The sequence below is a fragment of the Dictyostelium discoideum genome (assembly GCF_000004695.1).
Source record: "Dictyostelium discoideum AX4 chromosome 6 chromosome, whole genome shotgun sequence".
Lineage (NCBI taxonomy): Eukaryota > Evosea > Eumycetozoa > Dictyosteliales > Dictyosteliaceae > Dictyostelium > Dictyostelium discoideum.
Window position 1 is genome coordinate 1,933,148 of NC_007092.3, and position 19,206 is coordinate 1,952,353.

The 19,206-nt window shown below is 23.6% G+C and overlaps 7 protein-coding genes and 1 non-coding gene across 8 annotated transcripts; 4 read left to right on the forward strand and 4 right to left on the reverse strand.

Annotated features, from left to right (window-relative positions):
* Positions 1-202: 202 nt before the first annotated feature.
* bub1 (BUB family protein kinase) lies at positions 203-4,416 on the forward strand (the record flags this gene model as incomplete). The annotated part of the gene is made up of 3 exons (XM_629563.1): positions 203-336; positions 470-1,098; positions 1,259-4,416. The coding sequence occupies 3 exons, from the start codon at positions 203-205 to the stop codon at positions 4,414-4,416; spliced, it is 3,921 nt and encodes a 1,306-aa protein (XP_629565.1).
* A 189-nt stretch (positions 4,417-4,605) lies between these two features.
* On the reverse strand, positions 4,606-5,774 carry atp12 (ATP synthase mitochondrial F1 complex assembly factor 2; the record flags this gene model as incomplete). Its single annotated transcript, XM_629564.1, has 3 exons — positions 4,606-4,887; positions 4,983-5,225; positions 5,307-5,774. 3 exons carry the CDS (start codon positions 5,772-5,774, stop codon positions 4,606-4,608), a joined length of 993 nt encoding a protein of 330 aa, XP_629566.1.
* Positions 5,775-6,555: 781 nt separating this feature from the next.
* DDB_G0292680 (hypothetical protein) lies at positions 6,556-8,576 on the forward strand (the record flags this gene model as incomplete). The annotated part of the gene is made up of 2 exons (XM_629565.1): positions 6,556-6,893; positions 6,995-8,576. 2 exons carry the CDS (start codon positions 6,556-6,558, stop codon positions 8,574-8,576), a joined length of 1,920 nt encoding a protein of 639 aa, XP_629567.1.
* A 711-nt stretch (positions 8,577-9,287) lies between these two features.
* On the forward strand, positions 9,288-13,569 carry DDB_G0292682 (hypothetical protein; the record flags this gene model as incomplete). Its single annotated transcript, XM_629566.1, has 6 exons — positions 9,288-9,410; positions 9,445-9,448; positions 9,552-9,749; positions 9,845-10,305; positions 10,413-10,655; positions 10,747-13,569. The coding sequence occupies 6 exons, from the start codon at positions 9,288-9,290 to the stop codon at positions 13,567-13,569; spliced, it is 3,852 nt and encodes a 1,283-aa protein (XP_629568.1).
* Positions 13,570-13,682: 113 nt separating this feature from the next.
* DDB_G0292684 (hypothetical protein) lies at positions 13,683-14,445 on the reverse strand (the record flags this gene model as incomplete). Its single annotated transcript, XM_629567.1, has 2 exons — positions 13,683-14,334; positions 14,426-14,445. 2 exons carry the CDS (start codon positions 14,443-14,445, stop codon positions 13,683-13,685), a joined length of 672 nt encoding a protein of 223 aa, XP_629569.1.
* A 610-nt stretch (positions 14,446-15,055) lies between these two features.
* On the reverse strand, positions 15,056-15,478 carry DDB_G0292708 (hypothetical protein; the record flags this gene model as incomplete). The annotated part of the gene is made up of 3 exons (XM_629568.1): positions 15,056-15,209; positions 15,244-15,359; positions 15,455-15,478. The coding sequence occupies 3 exons, from the start codon at positions 15,476-15,478 to the stop codon at positions 15,056-15,058; spliced, it is 294 nt and encodes a 97-aa protein (XP_629570.1).
* On the reverse strand, positions 15,070-15,141 carry tRNA-Met-CAU-17. Its single transcript has one exon. It is a non-coding gene; the product is annotated as a tRNA-Met (tRNA).
* A 577-nt stretch (positions 15,479-16,055) lies between the features above and the next one.
* On the forward strand, positions 16,056-18,191 carry dus3l (CCCH-type zinc finger-containing protein; the record flags this gene model as incomplete). Its single annotated transcript, XM_629569.1, has 2 exons — positions 16,056-16,364; positions 16,485-18,191. The coding sequence occupies 2 exons, from the start codon at positions 16,056-16,058 to the stop codon at positions 18,189-18,191; spliced, it is 2,016 nt and encodes a 671-aa protein (XP_629571.1).
* Between the last annotated feature and the right edge of the window lie 1,015 nt (positions 18,192-19,206).

Here is a 19,206-nt window from a genome sequence, read left to right on the forward strand (position 1 = left end):
AAACCATTTTGCTGTTAAAAAAAAAAAATGGGAATCTGGAATTTTTTTTTTTAAAAAAAAAAAAAAAAAAAAAAAAAAAATAAAAAAAAAAAAAAAATAGTGATATTTGTTATGACTTTACCCAATTCCTTAAAAATAAAAATAATAATAATAAAATAATAATAATAATAATAATAACAAACTCAATAAAAATAAAAAAAAAATGTCATCATTGAGCGATTGGGAAAATACAAAAGAAAATATAGTTCCTCTTAAAACTGGTAGGGACCCAACTAAACTTGCATTATTTGCAAAACAAACAAATCAATCAGATGAAGAATTAGAAAAAGAAAAACAGTAAATATTATTATTATTATTATTATTATTATTATTATTATTATTATTATTATTATTATTATTATTTTATTTTTATTATAATTATTATTAACACAACTTTTTTTTTTTTTTTTTTTTTTTTCTTTAATAAAAGAAAATTTGAAATAATTATAAATGAATACCAAGGTGAAGATCCAATTGATAATTGGTTAAAATATATAAAATGGGTACAACAATCATATCCAGGTGGTAATATGAAAGAACAATTAATTGTATTATTAGAGAGATGTACAAGATTATTTTTAAGTACAGAGAAATATAAAAATGATCCACGTTATTTAAGAATTTGGATTACATATGCCGATATGTGTAGAGATCCAATTGAAGTATTCTCATTTTTAGAGGTACAACGTATAGGTTTCTATCTTTCATTACTCTATGAAGCAAGAGCTATCGTCTATGAAAATAAAGGTAACTATGAACAAGCCGATAAATCATTCAAACAAGGTATAGAGAGAAAAGCTCAACCCATTGAAAGATTACAACAAAAACATTTAGATTTCGAAAGAAGATTAATTGCAAGATTAAAACATCAACAACAACACCAACAACTTCAACAACAACAACAACAACAAAATGATCAATTAGAACAACAACAACTTGATGAAAATGGTAATACAAAATTAACTAGATCTGCATTAGGTACAATTAGTTCATCTTCAGTTCATTCTGAAAGAAAATCTCAACAAACTAAAGGTTTACCATTAGGTAATTCTACAATTGGTAAGCTTTATTATTACTATTATTATTATTATTATTATTATTATTATTATTATTATTATTATTATTATTATTATTATTATTATTACTATTATTATTATTATTATTATTATTATTTTAAAGATGAAAAATAAAAAAATAATATTAATATGATTTTATTTAGATAAAAAGAGAAAAGTTGGAAATGATCAAAAAAATAATTTAGGATTTCAAATTTTTGATGATGAAAAAGGTGGTTCAACAACAAATGAAGTTTTAACAGATTCTAAATTTTTTGGATCATCTCGTAAAGCAGCTGCTTTAATGGCTGCTGGTCAAACACAACAAACATCTCAAATGAAATGGGATGAATTAGAACCTGAACTTAATAAACATAAAGAAAATACACAACTCTCTCAAAAATGGTCTGATGTAAAACTACTTCAAAAGAAACAAAAAATTACAACTGCTGGTTTTCAAATTTATTGTGATCAAGATTCTTTATCCAACAACAATAATGGTAGTAATAATAATAATAATAATAACAACAATGAGAATATACCATTATCACCTGATAAATTAAGAGTTCATAGTTCAAAACAACAATCTAAATTAGAACAAATTCAAAATAATCCATTAGCAAACTTTCCAAAAGTATCAACATCAAACTCTTCTTCTTCTTCTTCTTCCTCTACCAATAAATCAACATCAACAACTACTGTTACCACTACTAAAAATGAAAGAGTTGGTTACAATAAACCATTATTTACAAAAGAGAATGAAAAACATGAAATTTCATTTGAAGAATATAGAGCATCACTCTTTAAAAAGAAATTAATTGAAAAACAAGAACAACAAAATAAAAAAATTGAAAAAGAAAAAGAAGAATTAGATATTAAATTAAAACAAGAACAAAAAGAACAAAAAGAAAAAGAACAAAAAGAAAAAGAACAAAAAGAAAAAGAAGAATTAGAGATTAAATTAAAACAAGAGCAACAAGAAAAAGAATTACAATATCAGCAACATCAACAAAAACAATATCAACAAAAACAACAACAACAACAATCATATAATCCACCATCTCCAACAATGACAATTCATACAAAACAAGCTTTTCATGATGTTATGGCAATGTTTAGTGAACCTTTAGAATTTGAAAAGAATAATAAATCAACATCATCATCATCGTCATTGCAATTAAATAATGTTCCATCATCACCAAATCCTTTCACTGAAAGTACATTAATGAAATCAACAATCGATAATAATAAAAATGATAATAATAATAATAATAATAATAATAATAATAATAACAATAATAAAAATACTGATGTTTCATTTGATGAGAAATCAATTGAAGATCAAGAAAACATTGATCCAAATCAAGGTGGTGGTGGTGGTAATAATGATGGTAATCCTTTATTATCAAGTAAAATTACAAATCGTGATGTATTAATGAAACAATTATTCTCAAAGGATGAAGATGAAGGAAACCAATTTGATCAAGAAAGAGATATGGTAAAAACAATTGAAAGAATTGATTTATTAGTAAAGGGTAAAGATACTCCAAAGTTTGAAATTTTCGAAGATTCAACTTTAGCTTCAAGTCAATTACATTCAAAGAGTGTTAGTTTAGCTGATAAGGTTGCAAGTAAAAATAAACAATTAAATCCATTGGAACAATCTCAAAATCCATTGAAAAAGTCAATATTAGGTAGTAGTGGTATCAATGGTATCAATGGTAATAATGGCGGTTTTACCATTTTCCAAGACCAACCAAACCAAGAGAAGAAACAACCATTACAACAATCACAATTACAAAATCCATTGAAAAACTCAATCTTAGGTATCAGTGATGCTAATGGTAATGGTGGTGGTGGTGGTAGTGGTAGTGGTAGTGGTGGTTTTACAATTTTCCAAGATCAAGCAGCTGAAGAAAAAAAACCATTTAATGAGAAAGAACAACAACAACAAGAAGAAAAAGAAAAAGAAAATAAAATAGAAGAAGAAGAAGAAGAAGAAGAAAAAGATAAAGAAAAAGAAATTAATTATCAAAATATTACAGGTAATATTACAAGTACAATTGATCCAACCACAGTAATTATTTGTAGTTTAACACCAGATGATGGTATTGTTAATCCATATTTAATTGATCACCAATATTTATTGGAACAACACGTATCAGCTACAGTTCAATCAATTCAATCATTTTTTAATGTTGGAGATGATTTGGCACCACTACCAGAACAATTGGACCAATGTGAACCAAATCAACTTTTTGAGGATAATAGTATTATTGTTCAATGGCCATTCTCTGATATCACAGTAAACTTTACCAAATGTGTTTGTAAATCAACTATGGATGGTAGTATGACATTTAAAGTGGAAAGAATCGATGATCTAGCTATGACCACCTCTGAAGACAGTTGGTTGTCTTGTAAGGTTCAAGATCCACCCTCAATTTGGGAATTTTATATTGGAAATCAAATCCATCAACGTTTACAAGAGAGATCATTGACAATTAGTAACTCTAAATTCCCAACCATCCATTCCCTCTACTATTATACCGATAAATCCATAATGTTAATGGATCATACTATAGATCAGGGTACTTTGGACGACGTGGTTTCAAGCACCAATGGCGTACCAATGGAAGAACCATTGGCAATGTTCCATTGTATAGAATTGTTGAAAATGATTGAAGATTTACATTTGGTTGGTATCATTCATGGTAATATTTGTGCAAATAATTTACACTTTTTATTCGGACAAACCTCTGATTGGCCTGATTGGACAGCAGGTGAATGTAAAGGTGCTTGGAAGAGTAAAGGTTTCACATTAACCGATTTCAGTAGATCAATCGATACAACAATCTATAGTCAAGACGCCAGATATCAATCACCAATTGAACTCTTACCAATTGGTACACCATTAGAATGGTTAAAAATCAATCAATCATCAACAACCAACGTTGGTTGGTCTTATAATTTAGATTATTTAGGTATTTGTAAAGTTATGTTTCATATTTTAACATGTGGTAAAGAAGAATTAAAATTATCATTGTCTCAACAAACTGGAAAATTAGAAATTATAAATCAATCAATAATTCAAAAAGATTCATTTTCTGAACTTGATACCTTATGGTTACCATTTTTAACCACATTGTTAAATCATAATGGTGAAAATGGTAATCAACAAACAACAACAACAACATATATATTAAAACAACAAAGAAATCTTTTTGAAAACTATTTACAATCAAATCCAGTTAAATCAAAAATTAAATCTTTATTAAGAATTCAAAATATTAAATTATTTGAATCAATGAAATCAAAACAATAAAAAAAAAAAAAAAAAAAAATTTACTAAAAATAAATTAATAAAAAAAAAAAAAGAATAAATAAAATTGTATATTTTTAAAAAATTAAATAAATAAAATAAATAAATAAATTATAAGGGGTAATTTATGAAATATACAATTTCTTAATATTTAAATATTATATATTTTTATTATTATTATTATTATTATCATTATTTTGGTAATGGAATTGGATTCATATTTCTTAACATAAATAATGGTGGTGCAATTTCATTATGAGTTTCACATTCAGCTAAATCATGACCAAATGGAATTCTACCCCATGTTTCTGATTGATATTCCTCTTCTAATGCAATTGTTTGATAAAGATTATCTAATCTTAATTTTCCATAATATAATGATAATGCAACTAAAAATGATTTTGATGATTGTGAAATTAATTGTAAACATACTAATTCCCAATTATTCATTGAATGTAAATGTCTTTCAATTTTCTAAATTTTTTTTTAAAAAAAAAAAATATATATTAATAAAAATATAAATATAAACTATCTATTTAAATAAATTATAATTTATATATATATATTACATCTAATAATTCTTTTGGATGTTTTGAAATTGAAAGATGTGTTGAAATTGAAAATGGAATACCATAATATTCATTTGCAAATTGAAGTATTGGTTCATATAATTCACTTTGTAATTTTTTAAGTTTTGAATCATTCTTTTCTCTATTACAAATTGGATCTGTTGCTAAATGATTAATAAACTCTCCAATGATTTTAAATCTACCTTCTGGTCTTACATCTAAACATGATATAATTGTTTGTGTCTTTTTTTTTATTTATTTAATTTTATTAGTATTATATTTTAAATTATATTATATATTTTTATATGTATGTATAAAACTTACAATTGGTAATCTAGATGGTTTAATATATTTTTCTTGAGCTCTCCATTCAGCAGCTACAGCATATGCAATTTCTTTTGAAGGTGTAATAATGACATGATTTGAAGGAGTTCTAATTTTTCTTTCATCAATTAATGGATAATAACCTTGGTCAGGATTTTCAGGTTCAGTTCTACACATACCAGCTGTTTTATACCATCTTAATGATGAACCATCACTTTTAACACCTTCTAATAAAACATCACCTTTTAAAAATTTTGAACTTTGTGGTTTTTCCATAACTTCTTTAACTATCTTTTTTTGTTCTTCTAATTTAATGCTTGCTTTTAATTCTTCTGATAATTCTACTGTATTATCATCTTTAATTATAAATTGAGTTTGATTGCTCTTATTATTAGTTGATGTTGTAGTGAATGTTTTTCTATTAGATAATAAAATGTTTTTATTAATTAATCTTAATGATCTAATCATTTTTATTTAAACTACTAAATATGTTGTTTATACAAATAAATTAATTAAAAAAAAAAAAAAAAAAAAAAAAAATCTGATTAAAAAACGACAAATTTCAAAAAAAAATAAAAAAATAAAAAAATAAAAATAAAAAAATAATTTAAAAAAAAAAAAAATAAACCAATAAAAGAATATTTTGAAAATTTATTATTATCTTGTGTGAATTTATAAAATATTGAAATAAAATAATTAAATAAAAGATAGAACAATTACTTACTTTTTTTTTAAAGTAAGTAAAAAAAATAATAATAAAAAATACCAATTTAATTTTTTATTTTATTATTTTAATAAATTTAAATATAAATATAAAAAAAAAATAATAAAAAATAAAAAATAAAAAATAAAAAATAAAAAATAATATAAATGAATTATTCCATTTTGGTGGGTTTTACTATGAATGGTTAAATTCAAAATAAATAAATATAAAAAGAAATATCTTCAGAAAATTTTTTTTTTTTTTTAATTTTTTTTTTTTTTAATTTTTAATTTTTAACATATTTTTTTTTTTTTTTTTTTTTTTTTTTAAATTTTTATTTTTAGTAACAATCAAATATAAGATTTCTTATATTGGATACGTGGTGTACTTTTGTGTTTGGGTGGATTTTATTATTTATTTATTTTAATCATCATTTTTATTTGTAATATATTTCATTTTTATCACACAAAACACACACAAAACACACACTCACAAAAACACACACTCACACATAAATAAATACACAATAATAAAAGAAGAAAGAAAATGGAGAAAAGAAAGAGTATATTTTTTGCAAATGATAGTGAAGATAATACATCATCAGGAGATTTAAGTAGTTTTACAAAACGTGGTACAATTACACCAGGTAAGATTGCAAATGCACGTGAAGGAGAGTTATCACAAATGATTGATGTTGAATCGGAACAGAAATATCAAGAAATTATTGAACTTTTAGTTACAGGTGGTTATTTTAGAGCACGTATTTCAGGTTTATCACCATTTGATAAAGTTGTTGGTGGCATGGCTTGGTCAATCACTGCTTCAAATGTTGATGTTGACGCTGATTTATTCTTTCAAGAAAATTCAAATATTAAACAAAAAGTGTAAGTTTAAATTATTATTAAATTATAGTTGTAGATTTTAAATAATATATAAACCAATAATAATAATAATAATAATAATAATTTTTTTTTTAAAAAAAAAGATCATTATCAGAAGAATTAATTAAAGCATTAAATCGTATGAAATGTCCATTTCCATTACAAGCACAACATATTACATTATTGAATTATATAACATTATTTCCAATTATAAGATGGTTAATTACAAAAGTAATTGAAACACGTGAAGAAACAGGTGATTTATTGAGAATGTATTCAATTTCAATGTTTAGTAAAGATTATATAGCACCAATTGATGAAGATATGAAGAAATCATTGAATGAATCATGTGATTTTATAGAGAGTGTAGAGAAAAGATATAAACCAACTCGTAAATTTAAAAGAGCCAATAATACCAAATCAACACCAACTCAAACATTATTGGAATATGGTAAATTACATCGTATTTCACGTTTACCAACAAATATAAATGAAAATAAAGAAGCTGCACAAAAATTAGAATCACAATTGAGTGGTAAGGATGGTAGTGGTAAGGATACAACTGAAGCAGAACGTGAGGAGGAAGAGAAAAGAATTAAACAAATGATGAAAGGTATGAAAGGTGTAGAGGGTGATGCTTTGTCAAAAGTTAGTGGTGGTGTATTGAAATCATTTTTACCATCAGAGGAGATTACAAATCTATCGGAACGTTATGGTGATATGTCTGATTTGGGTGGTGCAGAAGGTGCAAAAATGATGGCAGAGAAATTACATCGCCAAAAGATTACAAATTTGGAGAAACTAATTCAACAAAAGAATCAAGAATTGGAACAAATTATCAATGCACATTCTGAACGTCAAACAGAGTTGGAACAACTTCAATTGCTTGTTGGTAAGAAACAAGCATTCAATGAACGTATCATTAGAGAGACAGAGAAATTGGATGCATTGGAAACACCAGAGAATACTAAAGCATTACAAGCACTACGTTCATTGGTACTATTGAATGAAACATTGATTGCTCAAGAGGAACTTTTCAAACAATCTTGTAAACGTCAAATGGTAGAATATAAACAAAAGATCGAACAACTCTTATCACAAGATGCCTCTACTCAAGAGGATCTTCAAGACAGTGATAGACAACAACAAATTCAACAAGCATTCGATAGTGATATTGGTAAATTAAAGAAATTGAAATTATTACTCAATAAAAAGAATAGAGATATCTCTTTGATTCAACGTTATCTCGATGAATTACCATCTCGTGCCGAACTATTACAATATCAAAGACAATTTGTTGAATTATCCGAACAAAGTAGTTCGAAATTAACCGAAACCAGACAATACTATACAACCTACAATACCTTTGAAGATAAGAAAACACTTTTAGAAAATGAACTCTCAATTCTCAATTCAATTCAATCCAAATATAGCATAGCTATGTCTTCAACAAATAATAAAGAATTATTCATTAAATCAATGGATCAAATCATTGATGGTATTCAACAAGTTTTAGATAAATCTGAAAATAAATGGAATGTTGAAAAAGTTCGTCATGATACTTTATCTGATCAATATATGACTTTATTAGATCAAGAGAGAAATTATTATAAATTAACAAAAGACTTTGAAGAAGAATGTAGAAAGAATGAATTATTAATTAAAAAATTAAATGAATTACAATAAATAAATAAATAAATAATAATAAAAAAAAAAAATTAAAAAAAATAAAATAAAATAATATAAAAATAATAAAATAATTGATATTTTTCCAAATCTAAAATTATTTATATACATTTTGATAGGTAATTGAATTTTATGTCATTTTTACTTGAGAACCTATTTTTTTAAAAATTTTATTTATTTATATTTAATAACTCGATATTTTTTTAAAAAATGCCGAGTTAATTATAACTAATTCAATTATCCACTGAACGGTCCAATGGTATTTGATATATTATAAATTGTTTTTTTTTTTAATTAATTTGCACACAAATTTTTTTTTTTTTTTTTTTTAAATTTTTTTTTTTTTAATTTTAAAATTTTTTTTATTTTATTTTTATTTTTTTTTTTTTTGGTGGTTTTTCAAAAATCTTTTTTTTTTTTTTTTTTTTTTTTAAATTTTACAAATTCAATCATTACCACTTTAAAGCGACATTTAAAATAATTTAAACATAATTTTTGTAGATACTTTACAATAATTTGAATGAAAAAAAAAATAGGGATATAATATTTTTTAAAGAGACATATATCCCGTAGAGGATAAATAGTTTTTTTTTAAAAAAAAAGATTTCCCAAAAAAAAAAAAAAAAAAAGGAATTTTGGCCCCAGGCTCAAATACCAACCCACCCCAATGTAATTTTTCCCCAATCCCAACAACAAGCCCAACTTCAAATGATGTTATATAAAGATATTAAATATTCAATAAATTCATGGATAACCCCCAGGGTTTTAGTTATATCCTCCCCCCCCGGATCAAAAATATTTCAAAGATTTGGTAATAATACTTCCTTAGAACAAGTTTTTTTTCCATATTTTTTAAAAAAAAAAAAAGGTTTGTAAAAAAAAAAAAAAAAAAAAAAAAAAAAAAAAAAAAAAAATATAAGAAAATCATTATATACTAATAAAAAATTCACTATTTTTTTATTAAATAAATAAAAGTTAATATAAAAGTAAATGATTCATCATATGAATTAAATGATTTTAAAGTTAATTTTGTAACATTAAAAGATTATGAACAACAAATTCAATCACAAATATTAAAAGATACATCATCATCAATAGATTCATTAACGACTGATGAATATCATCCAAATTTTAAATTAAGAACAAAACAAGATGTACCTTATTTTCAAAAGAGTAAGTAATAATAATTAAAACGACTACATTTTTATATATAGAAAAGTAGAAAAAAAAAAATTAATATATTAAATTAATATAATTATTATTATTAGTTTGTCAAGAACCAACACCATGGTTTGAAAAATATAGACATCAATTTATAAAATCATTACATAATTTAGATTTAGAAACATTTACACATCCAATTGCAGTTATATTAGCAGTATCATCAGAGGATTCAAATCCAATTGGTACTTTGGTTAAAATGTTTGAAAAACCACCACCAATCTTTCAACAATTAGGTATTGAAGTAACTAATATTCCAAAGATATATATGTTAATTCATCCAGATAATGCTCATACAGAGAGTGAAAAGAGATTAAATGAAATGAAAACAACTTTTAATACAAGTACTTCTTATCTTTTAAGAGTTAATACAAAAGAGGATCTTTGTGGTTTAGCTTTCGATCATTCAACTTCTCATTTAAATCCTTTAACAAATATTATAAATGGTATACTTTCAAAAGATATTCCAACTTATTTTGAAAAAGAAATTGGTGGTTTAAATGATAGTGTATGTAAATTTAATATATAAAAAAAAAAAAAAAAAAAAAAAAAAAAATTTAAAATTAATAATATATTTTTATTTTTTTATTTTTTTATTTTTTTTAAAAAAAATAGATTGCAACAAATAAAAAAAGTTTCTTTTCAAAAGTTAAAGCATTTAGATTTGGTGGTAAAAAGACAGAAGAACCAACAGAAACTGAAAATCCAAAGAATTCAGTATCAGTTGAACAATCAATTAGAAAAGTTGCAGATCTTTATTTCCTTTTACAAGATTATGAAAATGCATTATCAAATTATAAAACTTATGCAAAAGAATTTAATAGTGATAAATCACCTGGTTTTTTTGCTGCTGCAAATGTTTGTATTTAATAATTATTAATTATTAATTTATAATAATAATATATTTATTAATTTTTTTTTTTTTTTTTTTTAAAAACTTTTTTAAAAGGAAATGATTGGTTTATGTAATTATATGATTAATAAAGAATGTGAATCATATTTTGAAATTTCATATAATAATTATATAAAGAGTGGATTAATTCATTGTGCAGCAAGAGTTACATTAATACATGGTTATATAATGAAAAAGAAATCGAATTTTAAAGGATTATCAGATTTATTTAAGACAACAGCAGAACTTAGAGATATTGATCCATTTTGTTCAGCGATTTTATGGGAACAAGCAGGTTTTGCATTATTACAAACGGCACCATCACCAATGTTTAGAAAAGCAACCATGAGAATTGTAATGGCAGGTGATAAATATTCAGAGGCATCAAAGAGAAAGCATGCATTGAGATGTTATAGTTTTTCATATTCAGTATATGAGAGTAGAGATTGGAATTTAATAGATGATCATCTTCATCTATCATTGGTACGTTATTCATTTTTCCAAGGTCATACATCGGATGCCATCCTATTTGTAAATAAATTATTGGAGAAGAATTGCCAATCCTTTCAAAAACAAAATTCAATCATACGTGAATTCCTTTACATTAGTAAAACCTATACAAAAGATAACTATATAGGTGAATTACCAATACCATCGATTAATAATGAATCAATCTCTGTTCATTTAAATGATTATTCACCCGATGGTAGTCAATCGGTTTGGCAAGAAATGGAAGAAGCATTTAAAAAAGAAGCTCAAATCACTTCGAAACCTCAATTACAAGGTTTTGATCTTTGGAAACGTGATCTTTATTTTGAAGCTGAAAAAGAAAGAACTGCAGTCGTTGAAGAACAAATTACAATTGAAGTTGAAATTAAAAATCCACTTCAAATTCCATTACAATTTAATCGTGTTCATTTAGTTGCGACTTTTAAAGAATTATCAACAACAACAACAACAACTACAACTGGTGGTGCTGGTGGTGGTGATTCAACTTCAACTTCAACAACAACAACAACTCAAACTGAATTACCAAAAGAAGAATCAAATATGTCACCATTAGATGATTTAGCAATGAATAAAATGAATAATGGATTATTACCATTTAAAGTTGAACCAATTGATATTTTATTATTACCAAGTGAAACTAAAAAAATTGTTTTTTCAATTCAACCATTAAGACCAGGTAATTTAACAGTTAAAGGTTTAGGATTATGCATGTGTGGTGCAATTTGGGGTAAACGTGAATTTAAATTAAAGAATAAACGTTTAAATAAAACTAGACAACAAAGAGAATCCATTGTCTATGAACCAAATCTTTCAACCACTTTTCGTGTCACTTGTCCAATGCCACGTTTAGAAGCACAATTTGTAGATTTCCCAGAATCACTCTATCATGGCGAGTTAAGACAATTGAAATTGGTACTAAAGAATTGTTCCAATAAAATGGGTTTAAAGAATGTACGTGTTCGTCTTAGTCATCCAACTGCAATTTGTTTTGGTAGTAATAGTGATGATGCATCATGTATAAAGAAATTGGATCAATCTGTATTTTTAGATGTAGCATTACCACCAAATGCCACTGTAAACGTTCCATGTTGGGTTAGAGGTATGACTGTTGGTAGACATACATTACGTTGTTTGGTTTACTATGAATCTGAGGCTGGTAATACCGATTTAAAATATCGTTTAGCAAGATGTCAAACTCAATTTGATGTACGTCCTTCCATTAGAATCTCTTCTTTATCACAACAAAGTTCAACCAATTTAAACGCTTATCTATTGGGTGTTGAAGTTGATAATCCAATCATTGGTGGTGCTGGTGATAGTTTTCATATTAAACAAATCTCTTCAATTAGTAAACATTGGAAAATTCAACCACTTAGTTATTCAACTGATGTACCAACACCATCAATTGTTTCCTTAAATCCTGGTAAATTTACAAATCTTTTCTTTAGAATTATACCTTCAACAAATATTAGTGGTGGTGGTGAAGGTATTATTGAAAATAAAAATGATGAAATTTCAATTACAAATATTAGTTTTTATAAAAATGAACCAATGTATGATTCTTCATCTTTTCCAACTTTTCATTTTTTAGAATATGAAAAATTAACAATTGATCAATTACAATTGCAACAACAACAACAACAGCAACAATTACAACAACAACAAATACAACAACAACAACAATCACAATTAAATCAATCAACTAATAATAATATGAAACAATCAACAAGTAATAGTCAATTAAATTTATTATCAAATAATAGAGATATTATTGATAATTCATTAAATGATAATCATCCAAATCATATTGATTTATTAATTTATTGGGAATGTGATAATAATAATAGAATGGGTGTTTTAAATTCATCAAATATTTCATTCTTACCAACTCATTACAATGATCCATCTTTAGCAATACCTTGGGGATCTTGGAAAAATACAACTTCACCCTCTGGAAAGAGTATACTGTATCCATCACTTAAGCTACCATTAAGATATCAAATTAAATCTGATCTCTTGATTAAACATAACTTTGAAAAGGAAAGACTTTGTACTGTACCATTAAAGTTACAACTTTCAAATTGTTCATTCATTCATCCACTCTGTCTTTCAGTTGAAACTTTATTACCTCATGAAAATATCGATCAAACTTCTCATTCAACTTGTCAATACTTTTGGACTGGTATAACAAAATATAATATCGAATTGAAACCTCAAGAAATTATCAATGTTGATTTACATGTTTGTTTTGCTCAATCTGGTGTATTTAATATAAATCGATTTAAAATTAATGTAAAATTATCAAATGAAATTCATAAAGAAATTTATTCAACAATTCAACATTTAATAAATATTGAATCAATTAATTAAATAAAATAAACTAAAATAAAATAAAATAATAAATATATATAAACAAATTAAATTAAAAAAATATATATAAACCTTTTTTTTTTTTTTTTTTTTTTTTTTATTAAAAAAATATTTTAAGTATTAAAATCCATTAATTGAATATTTATATTTTTTATTGATTTAAATAAAATAATTAAATTTCCAAATTCAAATGATAAATTACAAATACTTTTATTTGAATTTAAAATATTATTATCATTATTTGAATTAAGTTTTTCATGATCATCATCATCATCATCATCATCATCATCATCATAAAATGATTCAATTTTAAAAATTATTTGATTATTTATTGATTGTTTTTGCACAATTTTTAAAATATTTGGATTTTGACAATTCCTTTTTAAAGTTTTATATATGTTTTCTAAAATATCGACCAATACTAGACCAAACATATCTTTTAGCTTTTTTGGTAATAAGTTAAAGTATATATTTTTTAAAGATATTTCATCAATGGACCAATCATTTTTTGAGGATATAATTTCTTTTATATCATTCAATTTATTTCCAATTTTTTCTATATTTATTTCAATATTATTTTTTGTTTCTTTTGAAAAATATTCATTGTTTGTCAAATAAAATAAATTATGATTATTATATTTATAATTATTTTTAAATTGTTTATTTTCAATATCTTTATTGATTTTTAAATCATTTTTATTTTCTATTTTAAGACTATTTTCAATTAATTGTAAATTGGTTTTTAATTGATTTTCTTTCATAATTCTATATATTTATTTTTTTTAAATAACTAATTAATTATTTTTTATTTTTTTTTTTAAAAAAATTATTAAAATTTAATAATAAATAATCTTACCTCATTGCAATTAATGACATTTTTTTTTTTTTGGTTATTTTTATTAAAAAAAAAAAAAAAAAAATTAAAAATTTAAATCATTTTATTTATTAAAAAAAATTAAAAAAAAATTGGAAATAAATTGAATGATATAAACAAGAAAAAATGAAAAAATATCGAAAATTTTTGGAAAAAGAAAAAAAAAATTTGGTAAAAATAATTTTTTTTTTGATTTTCTCTTAATATCAAATAAAAAATTATATAAAAATAAATCAAACTGATTGGCAGATTGGGATAAATAAAAAATAATTAATAATAAATAAAAATAGATAAATAAAAAAATAAAAAAATTATAAATTAATTATTTTTTTATTTAAAAAAAAAATAAATTTTATTTGTTTTCTTTTTTATTATTAATTTAAATTAAGAGAAGAAATTAAAAGTTTTTTTTTAAAAAAATTATGCATCTAATAAAAAAATATACACTAGTTCTGGAATACAGTATATTTTGCAGGTTAGTTTTGTTAATTTTATTATTTGTTTGGTAAAGTCATTTGGGTCTTAAAAATTACCTGGGTCTTTTTTAAAAAAAAGTTACAGTTTATTCACTTTTTAATAATTAGGAATCGAACCCTTGATCTATAAATAATTTTAATTTAAATATTTAGCTTCTCTAGGTTTCGATCCTAGGACCTCGAGGTTATGGGCCTCGCACTCTACCCCTGAGTTAAGAAGCTGTCGATACAAGCTAGTTGAACCGTATGATTTTAAATAATTTGGATATACAATCACTACCATAAAAAAACTTTTTAAATAATATTACAAATAATAAAAATTACTCATTATTAACTTGACTCATAGGTCTCCCACTCTGAGTTAAGAAGCTGTCGATACAGGCTTGTTGAACATGATATCTCTTCAGAGAAAATATAATCACCACCCAAATATAAGGAAGCTATGCTTGTAAAAAAATAAAAAAAAAAAAAAAAAAAAAAGTTATCCATATTCAATTTAAAAAAAAAAAATAAAAAATAAAAAAATAAAAATTACCCTTTTGGTTTTAACACATTCCATTTTATGACAAGTAATTGAAGTTTTTTTTTATTTTTTATTTTTATTGTAATAGATTTCAAAGTGATTACAATTGATCAACAATTTCAATTTATTCTAATTTGATTTATTAAATAGTATAATAACATTATATTTTTAAAACATACTTTTTAATTCAAATAATAAAAATAAATTAATTAGTTTTTTTTTTATTTAATATATATTATTATAAGAATAATCCAATAAAATAATATCATGTATAAATAAATCAATTTTTTAAAATTTAGTATATGACTAAAAAAAATATTTTTTAATTTAATTATTGTGAAAAACATTCAAGTTTGAGCACTTTTCAAAATTTGAAAATTATACATAATTTTATATGGGCTCCCATATAAAAATATTTTAAATTACAAAAAGTGCACAAATTTGAATGGTTTTCACAATAAAAATAAAAAAAAAATTGAAAAAAAAATTATTTTTAAAAAAAATAAAATATAAAAAATAAAAAATAAAAAAAAAAAATAAAAAAAATTAAAAAAAAAATGAAAAAGTTAAAAATTGAGAAAAATAATTTATTTCGGTCATTTTCGAATTTGAAATGGAATCAGTAGAAACCACCACTCCCTCTAATTCAGAGATAAAATCTGTTGAAACTATTGTAGAGGAACAAAAAGTAAATGAAACCAATACAACATTAAACGCAGAAGTTGTTGAAACACCAACAAAAACTGAAGAAAAATCAAAAACCGAAATAACCAATGAAAATAAAGAAAGAAGTAGAGGATTAGAAGCTAAAATTAAACCAGAATTTGTTTTACCTTTTAAAAAAATTGAAAAAGTTGAAGTTGATAAAGCTGCTAAAAAAAAAGAATTTAGAAATCAATTAAGAGAATCAATGAATGATAAAGTAAGTAAAAAATAATAAAAAAATAATAATAATATATAATATATAATAATAATATATCATAATATAATTTTAATATTTATTTTTTTTAAAAAAAAAAAAAAAAAAAAAAAAAAAAAAAAGTTATGTCCAAAGATTAGTAAAGGATTAGTATGTGAATTTAATGAAACATGTAAATTTAGTCATGATGTTGAAAAATATTTAGCAAGTAAACCAAAATCAATTGGAATTTGTCAAAACTTTCAAACCTATGGAGAATGTAAATATGGATTAAATTGTTACTTTGGAGAATGTCATATCGTTGATAATAAAACCATTGTAAACAAAGAATTAATTGGTAAAGTTGAACCAGTAAAAACTTTAAATGAAGTTTCAAATGAAATTCAAATTCAATTAAAAACTAATAATTATCCATTCCCAAAGAGTGAAATTTATTTTAATGAAAATGGTATTTCTGTTAGACAAATTAAAGGTAGAAATAATAATAATAATAAAAATAATAATAAACAAAATGATAATAAAAGAAAAGAAAATGAAAAAGATGATGATGATGATAAATTAAATAAAAAAATTAAGTTAGAAAATGAAAATACTACAACAACAACTACTACTACTACTACTACAACAACTGAAACAACAGAAAAAACAGAAAAAACAGAAAAAACAGAAAAAACAGAAACAACAGAAACAAAAAAAGAAGAATTTAAACAAAGCAATGAAAATACAGAAATTGATATAATGACACCATTAAAAGCAAATGAGAAGAAAAGAATTAATTTTGAAAATCAATTAATTTTAGCACCATTAACAACAGTTGGTAATTTACCATTTAGAAGAATTTGTAAGAGATTAGGTGCAGATATTACAATTGGTGAGATGGCATTAACAACCAAATTATTGGAAGGTACAAAATCAGAATTAGCATTATTAAAGAGACATCCATGTGAAGATAAATTTGGTGTTCAAATTTGTGGATCCTATGTTGACGCAGCTGTTAAATGTGCAGAGTTTATTGAGAATGAAATCGATGCTGATTTCGTTGATATTAATTCAGGTTGTCCAATTGATTTAGTTTGTAATATGGGTGCAGGTGCAGCATTAATGGAGAGACCTAAAAAGGTTGAACAATTGCTTAGAGGTATTTCAAGTAGTTTGTCATGTCCAACCACAATTAAAATAAGAATTGGTAAATCAGAGGATGCCCCAACCGCTCATAAATTAATTCCATCACTTGGTGAATGGGGTGCTTGTGCAGTCACTTTACATGGTCGTAGTAGAGCACAAAGATATAGTCGTCTTGCAAATTGGGATTATGTTAAACAATGTTCAGAGGTTTCTTCAATTCCTTTGATTGGTAATGGCGACATTTACAACTATCAAGATGTTGTAAACATTTACGATAGTTCAAAGGTCTCCTCAATCATGATTGCCAGAGGTGCACTCATTAAACCTTGGATTTTCACAGAAATTAAAGAAAAGAGAGAATGGGATATCTCTGCCTCTGAAAGATTGGATTTCATTCGTGACTTTGCAAATTATGGTTTAGATCATTGGGGTTCCGATAGAATCGGTGTTGATAATACTAGAAAATTCCTTTTAAATTGGTTATCTTTCTCTCATCGTTATATTCCAGTTGGTTTATTAGATAAAGTTCACTATATGAATGAAAGACCTCCAGCTTATTTCGGTCGTTCAGATTTAGAAACTTTATTAGCTTCCACTCAAGTTAAAGATTGGATTAAAATTACTGAAATGTTTTTAGGTCCTGTAACTTCTGATTATAGTTTTGTACCAAAGCATAATTCAAATTCTTATGAATCTCAAGGTTAAATAATAAAAAAAAAAAAAAATTAAAAAAAAAAAAAATTAAAAAAAATAGATAATATATTTTTATTTTTTATTTTTTTATTTTTATTTATTTATATTAAATATAAAATTTATTTGATTACTGTTAATGAAATCTGTAAAGACTTATCAAAAATGAAAAAAATAGAGTTATAAAAAATATAAAGATTTAATGTGATTGTCAATTACAGGTAATAAAGAATCATAACTAAATGAGAATTTGAAGAAAATAGGTGGAAAGATGGAATTACAAATCCTTAAATACCCAATTTTACATTGAGAGATGGTGGCTTTAAAAATAATCCAAAATTTGAGATTTTTTTAACAACACCACCCAATCATTAATATTATTTTTAAAAATTTTAATTTTGAATTAAAAAAAAAAAAAAAAAAAAAAAAAAAAAACTATATATTTCATTTTTAATTTATAAATTTTGTTTTTCATTGAATATTAGTGAGTATTTTAAATTAATATATATATATATATATATTTTTTTTTTATATTACACCTAAAACTAATTTTATTGAAACCACTTTCTTTTTTAAAATATATAGAATCAGCAAAAGAATAAATGTCATGGATGAAGATTATTGCTCAAATTGGTCATTTTGGTTTAACTGAGTTGGGGCTTTAATTTCAATTGGAACTATTTTATTGTATTCTTGATTCGATTCAATGACAGATGTATCGACTTTAATCTCATCAGTTATTGCATATGATTGGAAATCACCATTGCAATCAATTCTTTGACCAATTCCAATTGGACTGAATTTAATATTTGGTGTTTTTTTTAAAAAACTCTGAATGCAAACTTTGGTTACCAATTGTAACAAAATGAATTCATTTCCTCCAAATATTTATTTTGCCCACTAACTTATCTTTTTTTAAAAAAGCAATAAAATAAAAACAATGGAAATAAAAATAAAAAAAAAAAAAAAATAAAAAATGCATTTTTCTATTTTCGCATAAAAAAATATAAATATTTTAATTTGTATATAG